The sequence below is a fragment of the Jaculus jaculus genome, chromosome 3, assembly GCF_020740685.1.
Source record: "Jaculus jaculus isolate mJacJac1 chromosome 3, mJacJac1.mat.Y.cur, whole genome shotgun sequence".
Lineage (NCBI taxonomy): Eukaryota > Metazoa > Chordata > Mammalia > Rodentia > Dipodidae > Jaculus > Jaculus jaculus.
Window position 1 is genome coordinate 17,500,467 of NC_059104.1, and position 15,945 is coordinate 17,516,411.

The following is a 15,945-nucleotide window of genomic DNA, read 5'->3' on the forward strand; positions in this document are numbered from 1 at the left end:
GATTTTGGCTTAAAAGTGATGTGTTTGGATGTCAGGCTGAGAAGGGGTGGATTTGGGATGGTTTAATCACTGTTGCCAACTTGATTTGATGTAGAATAATCTAGGAAACAGATCTCTAGGCATGTCTGGGATGGAGTTTCTAGATTAGGTTCATTGAGGTTGAAAGACCCTTCTATTTTTAAAATTAATTTAGTTTTTATTGACAACTTCCATGATTATAAACAATATCCCAGGGTAATTCCCTCTCTCCCCCCACTTTCCCCTTTGAAACTCCACTCTCCCTCATATCCCCTCCCCCTCTCAGTCAGTCTCTTGGGAAGACCCTTCTTAATTGTAGGTGGCATTATTCCATAGTCTTGGGTCCCTGGGTAAATAGAAAGGAGAGAGAGGGAGAGAGTGCTAAGCACCAGCGTTCATCTCCCTTTGGTTCCTAAGAGTACAACCTCACCAGCTGCCTCAGGCTTCTGCCACCTCACCATCCCTGCCGTGGCAGACCATACCCACACACTGCAAAGCACAACAAACTCAGTTGATTGTTATCAGGTATTTTGTCCCAGCAGTGAAAAGAAAAGTGACTCAATTAGAGGTGTGCGTCCTTTGTTGCTTCCTACTATTTTTTTTTAATTTTTTTTTTAGATAAGTTGTATCATTGGCTTGGAACTTGCCAAGGTTAGACTGACTGGCCAGCGACCCCAAGGGATTCCCCCTGACTTTGCCTCCCCAGTGTTACTGTGACAGGCACGTAGGCCTTGGGGAATCAAACTCAGGTCCTCATGCTAACGAGGTGAGCACTTTACCTACTCAGCTATGTCTCCAACCCTTAAAAAAAAAAAAATCTTGCCATGAATGATGGATTTGTGATAATAAAGGTTAACTTCACTGAGGAATAAGTAATTTTCAGCTGGTGGTTTCCGGAGACCCAGCACCCAGGGTTATGAGAGACGTAGGTTCAATAATGTTTGTAAAATGAATCTTTACAGGGTGTATACAGTGTTTTGCATGGTTGAGAGCATGGAAAATATGTCAAAAATATGAAAATCAAGACAGCTTGCTAAATTTGGAAGTGGTTAGTCCTTTGAAATATAACCTCAATTTCTGACCTCATTAACATGGTATTGACATTAGTTATAAGTCACTAAACTTTGTCTTCATAAAGAAACTAATACTAAAGAAGAGGGATGCTTCCCACACACATTTAAGAAATGGAATGCTCTTCTTTTATGATAATCCAGATTTCCAATGCCATGTGCACTTTGTGGAGGTTTCTTTTTTTTTTAATCTTAAAGTTTCTAAGAGGGATGTCAACAAAACAAATTCAAAAGCTAAGGCAATAGTAAAGAAAATGCAGAAAGGGAACTGGCAGATTTTTAAAAACTATTTTAATACAAGATTAATAGCAATTTTTCTATCCAAATCAGAAATGAAAAATCTTAACCCAAATAATAGTCATTTGACAGTCACATAAAATTTTCAGTTTGATTGGCGCACACATTTATCCTGCATATATATCACGTATATGCACAGAGACTGCACTGTGATGCCATCCCGGGTGTTCCTCATGGAAGCTCCTCAGTATAAAGCCATGCCAACAATTCCAGTATCTACTCCACTCTGAATGAAGTCCCAGTGTTCCCGTGCTTAGCTGAGACCGGGCTGTGGTAAAAACCATGACAGAGCAAGTCTCCAGAATGCGTACAAATCAAAACTCTATTTGTATAAATTGGCCTAAAACTAAACACTGGCTAATGTCTCCACCAAGGAGGAACACATTGCAAATTTATAAGTTATGGTCTCCTTTACTCTTCTGATGGCAAAGCTAACCTTTTTTTTTTAAAGGAAAAGAAAATTAAAATATCTATTAGTGACTGTAAGTCAAAGAAAATAAACTTGAATTTCTGCAAGTTTTGGATAAGTCCAAACGTGCATTTGCTAACACTGGCACCTAAAATCAAACCAAACCACCTGATAATTAGCCTTGCAAAGAGAGGTAAGAAATGAATCACAACCCAGGAATTTGCTAAGGTTTATTCCTCCTTGGGGACTTTAGTTGGTGTTCAGTCTGCAGCCAAAACATGTATGTAATGGCAAAAGAATTAAAGAAGGCTAATGTCCATAGCAGGGAATATAAATTAAATCTCATGGTTCTGCATCCAGTAATATTTTCAATGTGTTTGATTTAAAGAATGTTATGTTTGAATTTACTGCTGCTTGTCAATGAATAATAGGGTTTTGCAGTGTAGACAAAATAGCACTTTCTATCCCTTACATTTAAAGCAGGTGACACAAGTCACTGGTCCTACTTGGTAAATCACGGTAAGGGAGTCAGACCTGCAGTGCTACAGTCTGCAATGGCTATGATCAAAATGCCAATGTGGCCTTCCTTTCGATGGCAGAAGGCTGTCTCATGGCTATCCTTCGACGCAGAACCATGGAGCTCTCCTTCACCAATTTGCAATTGTTTTCTGCTGAAGACATTAGCTTCTGTTCAGCCTTTGTTGCAACACATACGAAGATAATATACATCAATTACAGACGTGTATTTCTGTTAGAAAAATACATATTATAACTAAAGAACATGTAAATAGAGGCACTTCAATAAGCTAAGTGTTTGCAGTTATGAGCATTGCCCACCAATTTCGAGTGTCCAATTCCAGGGATCCCACGACTCTCTACTCATAACACAGGTCGTGATGTGATGAAAGGATTTTGGGGAACATCACAACAAACGAGGTCAGGTGATAATAGATCATGGAACATCACTGCATCTCCTATCTCTATATTGAAACAAGGAAATCAGCTTGGGAAGAGGACTCCAAAGTACTGAGAAGGGACAACTCAATGCAATGCCCGAGGGACAGAACAAAAAAAATCTTACTGAAAATCATATCATAGTAGGGAGAGGGTGAATAGTAAGTGCAGGTGAGTGCTATTTTGACCACATCCATGCAGGGTGACTGATGTGGCGTCATTAACTGATCATCATTTCAGCTCTCTGCCCAGCTCATATGCATCACTTTATCTCATCAGTAGGAATAATATCAATACGAAACAAATGAAGCAGGCGTTTATATATTATCTGTGTGGGTAGTGTGTACAGAACATGGGTTAACATTCATTAATATAATGTGTTTTCATACACATGCACAAAACCATCTTGTGGGGTCAAAGTATAGGAAAAACAAGGTCTCCTGATGTATTTCTTAGAGGAAAATGCAGCAATATTTGAAAAACAAAACAAAAGATTGGGAGTTTAAAGCCATAAAAACAAGTTGTTACTCAAATATTCTGGAAAATCCAGGTGGATTTAATTTGTATTGCACCTTAATTATTGAAGAAAAAAAAACAACAATACTGGTTTCTGACTGTACCATGAAACAAGTGACACAGATGACTGACTGGTCCTTCACAGAGACACGTCATGTGTGTGTTGTTCTGAAGCCAAAGGCTGGCAGTGATGTGGATGGTTTCCAAAGTCACAAGGCTGAAGGACAGTAAGTGTTCATGTCACAGAGATTTGAATGAAAGATGCCCCGAGTCTCTCAGAATCCTACACTTCATATTTCGTCAGGCATAATGTGGCAATCATGCTTTTAACTACGTTCCGTTTTGCAAAAGTGCTCAAATATACTTAATACTATTGTGCCGCATGTTTCTACTTAAATGTGATGGCTACATCAATAACTAATTTTAATTTTGATGAGAACAGAGATTCAAAAGAAAAATACCATTTATATGTCAATACTGTCAATGAGTTAGTTAAAATGTGACTGGCATATTATGGTGTCTTGAAATAGTACATTTCCTTACTCCAGATGCATCATAAAAACCAAGAAACACATAGACAGCCAACTGTGTTCATAAAGCCCTAGTTTGGCTCATTTTGCCAGGGTGATCATTGGGCCTAGCTTGGCAGAGACAAGAGGCTGTGAATTTAAACTGGTGTCTTGAGGTGTTAGCTCCTTTATCCAAGTGCCAAACCAGAGTCCTAGGCCGAAGGTGTTATACATGAAAGCAATGGTTTTCATGAATGCCGTGCTTGATACACACAGTTTCCATCACCAATAACGCCTTACACACATGCAGGGCTCATCCCACGAGCTCAGGACGGTCTGGAGCACCAGGAACCAAGTGAGCTTGCGTGAAAAGGCATGTAGCCCCAGCAAACTCTGAATAGATGGACAGTTAGATACGTAAAAAGTTCTCTTTCTTGCTTCTTAGTGCTCACAGGTCGCTGAGGAATCCCTTCTCTGAGCATCAGAAAACAAGAAGAGTTGGTTGACAAAACATTTTTCTTACAAAGGCGTGTCAACCCTGAGCTTGGAATTAAGAAGTTAAAATCTGTGATTTTTATATATATATATATAGATATAGATATAGATATAAAAATAGATGGTCATACTAAGACTAAAAAAGTGAAAGAAAATCTCCATGTCAATACTATACATATAGCTTTTTTTTTTTTTTTGTCTTGACTTATTTGTAGTTGTAAGTTATTTTGTAAGAGAATGCCCTTGTGATGCTGGAGCCAACTGGTGCAAAGCAGAGTTAAAATGAGAACTCATGTATGGAACGAATTGTCACTTCAGCAAAAGAACTCTTCTTTGGGGAAGGGGTTATGGACATAGGGTCAGAAACATCTAATTCATGGCAAACTCAAGGCAAAAGGAGAGATTGTTTCATTGAAGGTGATTTTCAACTGAGACCTAGGAGAAGGAAGACCCGGTATGGTGGGGGTCGGGGTGGGGAGAGCATCTATGAGGTACTGAAGAAAAATCTTTGCCAATTAGATACAATGGTCAGACATGGAGGGAAATAAGAAAGAAGCCACCATGACTGAACTGGAAATTGGGAAGATGGAAGAGGTGCTGAGTTGTAATAAGTTTGCGCTCCTAATAAAGATTACAAATTTAATATCAGTACCTCCAAATCAATTTGGTATTGTGTGGATGGAGTGCAAGACAATACCTCCAAGACAACAGTGTATTTTCACTATATTAAAACGTCTTGTTCTCAAGCTTTCCCCCCATAAGCATTTTGTAAACCTGGTTTGTCTTAGAAAAGCTTATCTGGGGAGTTGACTGTCACTCCTTTACTTGCAGCATGAAAGTTCCTTTTCTTTCCTCTCTGGTCGCTCCTTTGAAAATGCAGTTGTCTTGGGGTTTGGGCTGATTTGAAAAAGAAAATTATTTTCTTCCTACCTTTTATTTATTTGTTTTAAATGGGGCGGGGACCCTCACAATGTGAGATTCCTTTACTTCTGCAGCATCAAAGCAAATGAAGGTAAGAAAAATCTCCTGGTACGAAAGATTTGAGTAAGAATTCTCTCTGGAATAAACAAGGTCCCCACAGATAGCTGAGGGAAAGAGGAGGCAGTTCATCCGGCACCCGGTGCTCTTTGGGAAAACAAAAAGGGAGGCAGAACGCGACACTGCTCTCTTCTCATAGAAAACGGTTAAGTTTTTGTGGCATGGTCCATTGTCCAAGTGTGTAAGAAAAGAAGGGAGTTGGCCACTCGAATAGCTAAAATGCAGTTTCATCGGACCAAAGCCCAGGATTATCTGCACAGCCTCTGCAATGCCAGAACCACGAAGACCAGGGACCAGGACAGTAGGCCATGACCCAGCGGGGCTGCAGAAGAGTCCTCTTCTCTCCTGTCGGGGTCCACGGCTGGGGCCTCGGTGGTGACAAACTCAAACTCGGTGGGACACACGTCATCCATGCACCCGCTGCCACTTCCTGAGCCGCTGGATTCATCACCTGGCGGGGGTGACCAGAAAGGAGAGTTAGAGTCCACAACAGGAACAATGGAGGTAAGTAACATGACAGTTATGGGTCAGGTGTTGTAGGAACTTCTCACCCAGGGGTTACTCGCCTGCCCCACTGGGTTTGGGATGAGTCCGTGGAGGGTATGGGAATGAGGGTTGATGCACAATATTTATGGGTAGCCAGGGTGAGCAGCTTACAGAACATGGGAATTCTAGGTGTGATGGGATGTTGTCCTAACATGGTGGTATCAGGAAGATTTTTCTTCTGGTCAATATTTATGTGACATTAAGAAATTTCCGGACTGCAGCCTGGCATGGTGGGACATGTCTTTAATCCCAGCACTCGGGTGGCAGAGGTAGGCGGATCGCCTGAGTTTGAGGCCACCCTGGGAATACAGAGTGAATTCCAGGTCAGCCTGGGCTAGACTGAGACCCTACCTCGAAAAAAAACAAAATAAATAAACAAACAAATTTCCAGACTGGAGAGATGGCTTAGTGATTAAGGCATTTGCCTGCGAAGCCTAAGGACTCAGGTTTGATTCCCCAGTACACATGTAAGCCAGCTGTACATACTGGTGCTTGCATCTGGAGTTTGTTTGCAGTGGCTAGAGGCTCTGGCATACCCTTCCTCTCTGTCTGTCTCTCTTCTCTTTCTCTCTCTAATAAATGAATAATAATAAAAAAGAAATTCCATTCTTTGGTCTTTTGAATTTCGGAGATAATGTAATGTTTTTAAAGGGATTCTTTTTTCTTTTAACAGGATCTCATTTGGAGTCTAGGCTGGCCTGATACTTGTGATCTTCCTAGCTCTGTCTCCCAAGTACTGAGATTATAGGTATGTGCCACCCCACTCTACCTAATTTTTTTTTAAACAGACATATTTTAAAGGAAAACAAAGTAAAAACAAAAGCAGCTGGGTGTGGTGGCACATGCCTTTAGTCTCAGGAAGCTGAGGTAGGAGGATTGCAGTGAGTTCGAGGCCAGCCTGAGACTACATAGTGAATTCCAGGTCAGCCTGGGCTACAGCAAGACCCTTCCTTGAAAAACCAAAACCAAAACCAGAACCAAACCAGACCAAAGCAAGTAGTACAAATAGGAAAATAGAGAAGCCATTGAAAAAGCCCGTGGAAGGTAGTTATTACTACGTTTTTGCTGTTGTTGTTGTCTTTCTAAGAACAAGGATGTACTTTCTCATATCGTATCTCTTGCTAAGCCAGGGGTAAATCACAGCCTGTTGCCTATGTGGCCCATAACTTAAGGAAAATTCATATTTTCAAGAAATAAATCAAGTAAAGAACACTGTTGTGTTATCACAAGAAGTATAGATGTAAAATTCCAACTTCCCATTTGATGAGCACATATCTGTTCATGTTTCCGTGGTCTACAGCTGCACTCACGTTACATGAGTGGACTGCTTGTGACCGAGATGGTGTGGGCCCAAACTCTAAAGTATTTCATAGCTGTTCCTTTGCCAAAAAAAGGTTTGCCCTTCCTTGCTTAAGACTGATGCCCAGGTGCCCACATGATATGTCACCTTAGCCTGGCATCTTTACCTTCTGCCGTCTTTGCCTCCTAGCCCACCCTGTTCTCAGGTCTGTTTAGTTTCTTCACGTTGGATAACCACTGTTTCTAAGATTTAGATCTGTATCAGGTACCTTTTACTGCTGTTGGTTTTTATTTTCTTCTGAGAGGAAATGGAGCAAGAACTCTGCCTCCTGAACATCACCCAAGCTTTGCAGATCAGACAGCATTTTAGGCCAGAGAGAAGCAAGGTGTTCCATCAACTAATTCTGATGCGTCTTAAATTAGACATTGCAGGACTTATTCGCTAAGCAAGATAGCATCTTATTACATGGAGGAAACAGAATAGATAACAAGGAGAAAAAGGAGACTGACAAGCAAGGAAGAAACAACCAGGGCCCAAACCTAGTGGCAATGTTCCCTCCTGAAGAAGGAAAAAGAAGCTCAGCGAAGGCAAAGAGAGATAACGCGATAATTCTGAGAATCTTGACAGCAACCAAGTCCACCAGGGTGGCAATTATCCTATGTTTAGAAAATTAATTTTGAATTCTTTAAAATGGAAGAAAGCATTAAAAATTTCCTGCAGGGGACAACTCGGTAGGACGGTGGTAGAACTGAGATGACTTAATGCCTTCCATCTGTAACTTGTTTCCTCCTGTCTCATTAATTCAAGCACACAGCCATCATCTTCTGCTTCAGTGACCAAATTACAGAATCACTGGCAAGTTCTCATCCCGTGCTCAAGAAGTCTTTCCCTAGGAGCTATCTCAGGGCACAAACACTTAAGAGAAAACAAACACACCAGAAAAAAAAAAAAAAAAAAAGAAGAAGAAAGCAATCCTGTGAAAAGCACTTGTCTTTTGAGCTAAGCACTTAGACAAAACCCAGATATAGGGAGTTTCATGAATGTTCACTTAGTAGTTCATTATTTCACTTATCATGTTTCTGTGGGCCTTATTAGAAGAGTCATGTATATATATTGAATCAGCATTTTATAAATTCCCTCAGTGTTTCAGATGCAGATATCTAGATTGTGTGTGTGTGTGTATGTGTACACAATTGAATGGGGAGAGAAAAATGCAGTCTAAGCTGCTCTTTCGTAAATCACCTCAAAGGAGCCTCCCAACAGGTCCCTAGTGAAGCTCCTTGTCATTATTTGATCCCCACATTAAAAATAAATGTTTTATATTAATTAGGAACTTTACTGTATGAACCAATTATGTGTTGGTCTCATTCCCTTGGTCTTATCTTCTTATATTCCCTCTTCATGTCCCATTTCACTAAGGACCCTCCTCAGTGGGGCTTCTGGTCTTTCTTATGGGGTTACGAATGCACCAGTTTTTGTGTGTTTGGGGGTTGAGTGGGGGACATAATGCCTCAAGATACTCCTTCCCAGCCTGTGACTCTTACAATCTTTTGACCTTCTCTTCCCTTGGCCTCGTCAGGTATATTATAAGCCTACTTTTGTGCTGAGTTTTCTGCAAACTCTGGATATCTGCTTTGATGAGTTTTAAGTGTCCTTCGTGTATATTGCATCTCCCCAGAACAGGTTGTCAGGTTAGCGATGAGAGCAGCCCACATGCCTCTTCCTCTGTAAGGTTTCCTGCACATATTCTTAATATTTTAAGTGCCTTTATTAATGACAGTACAGACTCTTCTTCACTTACAAGGAAGTCACATCCCAGTAAGCTCACTGTAAGTTGAAAATATAGTAGGTAGAAATGTACTGAATATGCCTAACCTACCCAGCATCCTAGCCTATGCATACAGTACTCTGTAGGAGGTCAGTTGTTTTTCCTTGTGATTTTGTTGCTGAATGAGATCTGTTGCTCACTCCCTCTTCCCAGAATCACGGGAGTCAACATCATTTGCAGACTGTTAACTTAAAAGATCCAAACTTAAAATTGGAAGTACAGTTTCTACTGAATATATATGACATGCACTGTCATAAAGTCAGAGCATGGCCAGAAGAATCACAGATGTCAGGGACCAACCATAATTTGTTCAAGAAAACAGTTTATGAGAGAGAAACAGATTATGGGGATTGTAGCCCATCTTGTTTTGAGAAATCTAGAAAATTCTTCCTTTGGTGGTGTTGGGAGGAAGTAGACATGAGTATGGGGCAATTATAAATGCAGATGTAGAAAGGAGAAAGGAAAAGTTTTACTTTCATTTCTTTCTTTTACCTTTTCACTAATGGATTAATTGGTAGACGAAACTCAGTGTTGGCTTTCATATGGTGCAATGTGATCCCTTGAAACTCTTCATTAAGAGCAGTTGGGATTTTAGTAGCAATTTCAACACTGTGGCTCAGACTACGGAGGGATTTACAAACTTGGGAAGACTGAGGCATTATGAAAGGTGGCCACTGTTCCTGGAGAAAAGCAAAATTATCGCGCAATCCCCTGTAGCCCCTTTTTAGTCTGTACATTTCTGGTGCCAGTGTGGGTGTCCTTACTTGTGTCCTGGAAGTTGACATCATTGCCGTTGTATGCGTTCTTCAGCTTGTTGGTCATCACCCTGAGGGCCATGATCTGCTGCCTGATGAAGGTGTCGGGCCGGGTGATGTCCACTTCCACCTCAGGATTGTTGATCTGGTTGGTCAGCCCATCGTTCATGATCTCAGGCAAGTATCTGCAAGGCAGAGAGGGAAATGTGAGTCAGGGTGATGTTGCACAGATGTCAGAACCAGATTCTGTTGTATTATCTCCGACAATTTTATCTCTCCAGCTGGTGAAGCTGGGCTGTTTCTGGGAGGCCAGGGGTGGGGAAGCCAAACAATAAAAATAAATGTTCTGAGAGGTTAAAAGGATGTCAGACTCTTTCTTTGTGTGTGAATTATTCGGTAAGTTAGCTTACAGATCAATAAACTGGGGGCTTAGAGAAATTATTTTTTAAATTAAGTACTCCTTCCTTCCTCCACTCACAAATTTACACAGCTCTATTTAAGGACCTGGTAGATCAGGTATCATAATTTTGGTAGCAAGAATTAGATTTACAAGTGGTGTGAGATCACAGAGAGTTCTTATAGAAAGAGTTTTTTTTTTCCTTCAGAAAAAGGGGATTTTAGTTCAAAGAATCTTTTGGATATATATAATATATAATGTATAATGTAATGTAGTCTATTATATGTAATATATAATTATATATTGTTATATTTAATTTAATTAAGTTTTATTAATTTTATTTTTATTTATTTTATTTTATTTTAATTAAGTTTATTTAATTAAGTTATATACATATATATACATATACATATATATATACATATATATACATATACATATATATATAAAAAATCTATACCCCATAGCCCAGGCCTTTTATTGTGTAATATCATATTGGCATATGTCTAAACTAGTAGATTTGCCAATAGTAAAACAGAAGGTTAATACCTAATGTTTCTGGATTAATATTTCTTTTGGCTTGTACCAAAATGTTAACAACACTTGTGTTTCAACATCCGTTGATTTGATGAAGACTGCCTGGTTGTATTTATACGAGTGAGCTACAGATGGCAGGCGTATGCTCAGAGGCCCTGGAGCTCCTCCTTCTCACAGCCTCTCACTCCTGGTCTCAGAGAGCTGGCCCCTACCTGCTTCATTCTCCCTTTCTCAGAGTACAGAAGGTCACACAGCTCTTCAAACTCACTTCCTTGGCTCCCCGTGTCCACTCGAGTGCACGCTGAACTAGTGAAGTCTAGTGAAGCTTCCAAAAACACCACCCTGTCTTGTCACTCTATTTTTTTATTTATTAGTTTTGTACTCAGTGAATATAGTCAAGTTGCTACCATCATTAGCCTCCTCCTTGTCCTCCCCCTTTCACAGGGACCCTCCTTGTTGGGGAATATGGGTCGTGCATTGTGGGGTTAGCCATCAGGTATGGGTAGGAGGCCATGTCTCTTTGCATCATGACCCAACGTGTGGCTCTGACATTCTTTCTGCTCCCTCTTCCGCAAATTTCCCTGAGCCATGTTGGGTTCATTTTAGGTCTGGTTCTGTTCAAACATCTTAGAGAACACTGTCTGATGTCCACTATTTGCTCACTAAATGTCAGGCACAGTTTCACACATATCTCATGAACATTAGAAGACACAGCCCATAGGGTTGGACAGCTGACTCAGTGGTTAAGGCACTTGCCTGCAAAGTCTGAGAACCCGGTTCCCATGCAAAGCCAGGTACACAAAGTGATGTGTATGACTGGAGTTTGTTTTTAATGGCTGGAGGCCCTGGCACATCAATCTGCTCTGTCTTTCTTCACTCTATCTCTCTCTGCTTGAAAATAAATATGTAAGTAAATAAATAAATATATAAGTAAAAGAAGACTCAGTCCACCAGCCCATCTAGGAAATAGGTGTCACTTTACATAGAAATCCAGGGCTCGGTCAGGATAAGCAGATGCACAGTCTAATTTAAAACAGCCAAACCATGATAAGTAACCCCCACTCCAGAGCCCATGTGCCCAGTCACATCCTCATACTGACCAGCTGTCCACAAAATCAAAAGGTGCATTCTGCGGGCAGGCCATCAAAGCCCATCTCCACCCATGCTGTCTCGATGCTTCTCCCACCCTCCAGGAGGAAGCTCCTCATCTTACAGAACCTCTCCCTATGCCCATCTCATGTTTGTCCGTTAGTTACATTTGTGAAATCTGTATTTGGTCTGTTTCTTGGCTCAGGATTCTCTTTCCAAGGCGAGCCATGGATATTGGAATTTCTCTTCTCCCAGGCAGGTTACAGAAACTCTAAGGGCTATCATCACACCTTTCTCTTAAAGCCCAAAACAAGTTCTTTTGACTAACTTGTCTAATCGTAGGTCATAAGACCCTTCTCATTCTAGTGGGTCCTGACCCATGATGCCGCACAGAGATGCAAAGCAGACAGGCCTTGTGAAGTTCCCTCCCAGTCTATTGGCAATTCCGTTCAGGCAGGGATGTTTCCATAGGAGTCTCAAAGGACAGATTTGGAAGCATTTCCAGATAAGGGAACCCATGGAGGTGAGTGGAGGCTGGTGTGTACACAGCAGCCTGGGAATTTCAGGATCCTGTTCAGGATATGTTAACCCTATGCTTCTTTAGTTTCTTAATTTTTTTTTAAATACTTTTTATTTATTTATTTAAGAGACAGAGAAAGAGGCGGGCAGGGGGAGAGAGTGAGTATGGACACTTCAGGGCCTCTTGCCACTGCCATCGAACACCAGACGCGGGCACCGCTTTGTGCATCTGGCTTTACTTGGGTACTGGGGGATTGAACCTGGGCCATCAGACTTTGCAAGCAAATGCCTTTGACCACTGGGCCATCTCCCAACCCTGTTTCTTCACCCTTCTGATAGATAATATAGTGAGTGTGGGTGAATGGATCTCTCTGAGTTTTATGACCTGCTCAGGGAAATTAATTAACGCTAAGGAGGGAGTGGTGGGGGGTCTTAATTTCTAGTCAAGTGGCCAGCAGCAAAAGCAACGAACCCGGGGGCTTGCGAGTGGCCCTCGAAGTATGTGTGCATATGTGTGCATGTGTGTGCGCATGTATGGCTTGTGGACTGAGCTCTCAACCTGTGGGATCTTCTGTCAGCACTGAATTGGACGACAGGACACCTCAGTGGAGTCCACTGTAGGACCAAATTCGGACTTGGTGGCAGGGAGAAACCGCCACGCTCCTGGTGTCAGGAACGTGTGCTGACTGCGCCATGGAAGCGGAGAAATAAACAGCCCCCTGTCCCTCAGGGTTTTCTTTTGGCTCACGGTACAGCTCTTCAGTTAAGTCACAAATATCCTTCAAGAAGACTCAGGCGGATGCTCATCCTCTCCTGAAACACTTCCAGCGCACAGGGCTCTGCCAAACCCCTTTTAACAGAGCTGCGAGGCACAGCTGGCATTCTCGGCACTGTAAGACGTCACCTCTCCAAGCTGGGGAATGACGTCACTGCTGCTACTCAGCTCCCGCACCGGCAGGGCCCGGTCAGTAAAGGGGACCCCTCCCCCCTTCATTTTTTATTTCAGGAAATTTCAAAATGCACACAAGTGGACAGCGTCATACAAGGAACCTATGTGCCCATTTTGTACTTTTCTAATTCCTGCAACGTTTCTATCTGTATCTGTGCCCTGTTGAGACATGGAGGGCGCCCTTAGAGGAGCGGGAGGGAGAATTCCAAGATAGAGCCTTTATAAAGGTGCAGACAATATTAAATGAAAAGAGTACAGGAATGAAAAGCCCAGGGCTGGCAATACCAGAAGAGGCCTCAAGAATGATGGGGAACATTGTTTTCAGAAGTGAATATGCCAGACCTAAAAATCACAGCAAGACACCAGAGGTCACAGCAACTGCCTAACTCACAGCTGGCACACAGGGGCCATTGGAAGGCTCGGGACCTCTCGATCCCCTCCCGTTCATCTCTGGCTATGGCCTCCCATTGGATGAGCTAAACTGGAAGCCAGCTCATAGGGAGCCCAGGTGACGTGGTCTGTATACACAGGTCAGAGATCAAGGTGAGGGCTGGAGCTGCTCTCCAGGGATTTCTAATGCTCTTTAATTTTTTTTTGGGGGGGGGGTTCGAGGTAGTGTATCACTATCTAGCTCAGGCTGACCTGGAATTCACTATGTAGTCTCAGGGTGGCCTCGAACTCTTGGCTATCCTCCTACCTCTGCCTCCCTACTGCTGGGATTAAAGGCGTGCGCCACCACGCCTGGCTCTTTTTTGTCTTTTTTTTTTTTTTAAGTAGGGTCAGACTCTATCCCATGCTGATCTGGAACTCATTCTCTAGTCCCAGGCTGGCTTTGAACTCACAGTGATCTTCCCAAGTGCTGGGCTTAAAGGTGTGTGCCATCACACCCTGCTCTTTGTTTATTTACTCATTTATTTATTTTGAGGTAGAGTCTTGCTCTAGCCCAGGTTGACCTGGAATTCACTGTGTTGTTTTAAGGCTGGCCATGGGCTCACAGCGATCCTCTTACCTCTGCTGGGATCAGAGGTGTGTGCCACCATGCCTGGGCACACCAGGGCCTTCCAGCCATAGTAAGCGAATTCCAGACACATGAGCCACTTTGTGCATCTGGCTTTATGTGGGTGTTGGGGAACGGAACCTGGGTCATTAGGCTTTGCAGGCAAGCACCTTCACTGCTGAGCCATTTTTCCAGCCCCGGCTATTTGTTTCTTAATAGGGTCTTGCTAGGTAGCCAGGCTGGCCTCAAACCTGCAGTTCTCTTGCCTCTGTGGCTTATGACCACCCTGTCCTGGGCTGATGGCCCTAACTGCTGTCACTTCTGTCTCCCTGCTGCCCTTCACGGGTGTGGCTAGAGAGCTGAAGACCTTCCTCTCCTGAATTTTGCCATTCCCATTTTACACTTTTGTGTGCATTGCCCTTAAGCTTAAAATTCTTCCCCTTCCTGGAAGTGACCTTCCAAGTTTCCAAACCTGAAGGCCCAGCCCTCGGCTTCTGCAGGTGCTGCACAGAGAAAGTGGCATTCAAGCAGCTTGGGGCATCAGATTTCATGCATGGCATATTTGTCTGTGAACTGGATGAATCTCTATTAAATCCGAGGTTTCCTGAATAAACTGTGTGTGTGTGTGTGTGTGTGTGTGTGTGTGTGTGTATGTTTTTTTGAAATTTTTATTATCATTTTCCATGATTATAAAAAATATCCCATGTTAATTCCCTCCCCCCCCCAACTTTCCCCTTTGAAATTCCATTCTCCATCATATTACCTCCCCATCTCAATCATTGTACTTACATATATACAATATCAACCTATTAAGTACCCTCCTCCCTTCCTTTCTCTTCCCTTTATGTCTCCTTTTTAACTTACTGGCCTCTGCTACTAAGTATTTTCATTCTCATGCAGAAGCCCAGTTTTTTTTTTTTTTTTTTTTTTGAGGTAGGGTCTCACTGTGGTCCAGGCTGACCTGGAATTCACTATGGAGTCTCAGGGTGGCCTCGAACTCACAGCGATCCTCCTATCTCTGCCTCCCCAGTGCTGGGATTAAAGGCATGTGCCACCATGCCCGGCTTAAACTATATTTTCATCCCTATTTTGAGCAAAATTGACGTTGTCATATTCACAAAGTAGTAATGAAACTCAGAGTGCATTGTAAATTCTTTTGCAGGAAGCTTCAAGCATCACTGTCCTAGAATATGCCTTAATGGAAATAAACAAAACAAACAAAAAAAAAAACAAGCCGGGTATGGTGGTGTATGCCTGTGATCCCAGCACTCAGGAGGCAGAGGTTGGAGGATTGTTCTAAGTTTGAGGCCACCCTGAGGCTACATAGTTAATTCCAGGTCAGCTTGGACCAGAGTGAGACCCTACCTCGAAAAACCAAAAAAAAAAAAAAAAAAAAAAATCGGGCTGGAGAGATGGCTTAGCGGTTAAGCGCTTGCCTGTGAAGCCTAAGGACCCCAGTTCGAGGCTCGGTTCCCCAGGTCCCACGTTGGCCAGATGCACAAGGGAGCGCACTCGTCTAGAGTTCATTTGCAGAGGCTGGAAGCCCTGGCGCGCCCATTCTCTCCCTCTCTCTCTCCCTCTACCTGTCTTTCTCTCTGTGTCTGTCGCTCTCAAATAAATAAATAAAAAATTTAAAAAAAAATCCCCAAAACTTTAGATCCATGTATCATTGCAAAGCACCAGAGGGCACAGCAACTGCCCACCCAAGAGCTGGCATGGAGG

At 42.5% G+C, this 15,945-nt stretch overlaps 1 protein-coding gene across 2 annotated transcripts in view; it reads right to left on the bottom strand.

Moving 5' to 3' along the window:
• Positions 1 to 1,362: 1,362 nt before the first annotated feature.
• The window catches only part of Gpc6 (glypican 6), a 1,121,087-nt gene continuing 1,106,504 nt past the window's right edge, over positions 1,363 to 15,945 (bottom strand). For both annotated transcript variants that reach the window (XM_004651045.2, XM_004651044.2), the window contains 2 exons: positions 9,745 to 9,920; positions 1,363 to 5,757 (listed from right to left, as the gene is read on the bottom strand). In XM_004651045.2, the coding sequence (XP_004651102.2) occupies positions 5,555 to 5,757; positions 9,745 to 9,920 (379 nt within the window). In that variant the 3' untranslated portion in view covers positions 1,363 to 5,554. The remainder of the gene's footprint in view (positions 5,758 to 9,744; positions 9,921 to 15,945) is intronic.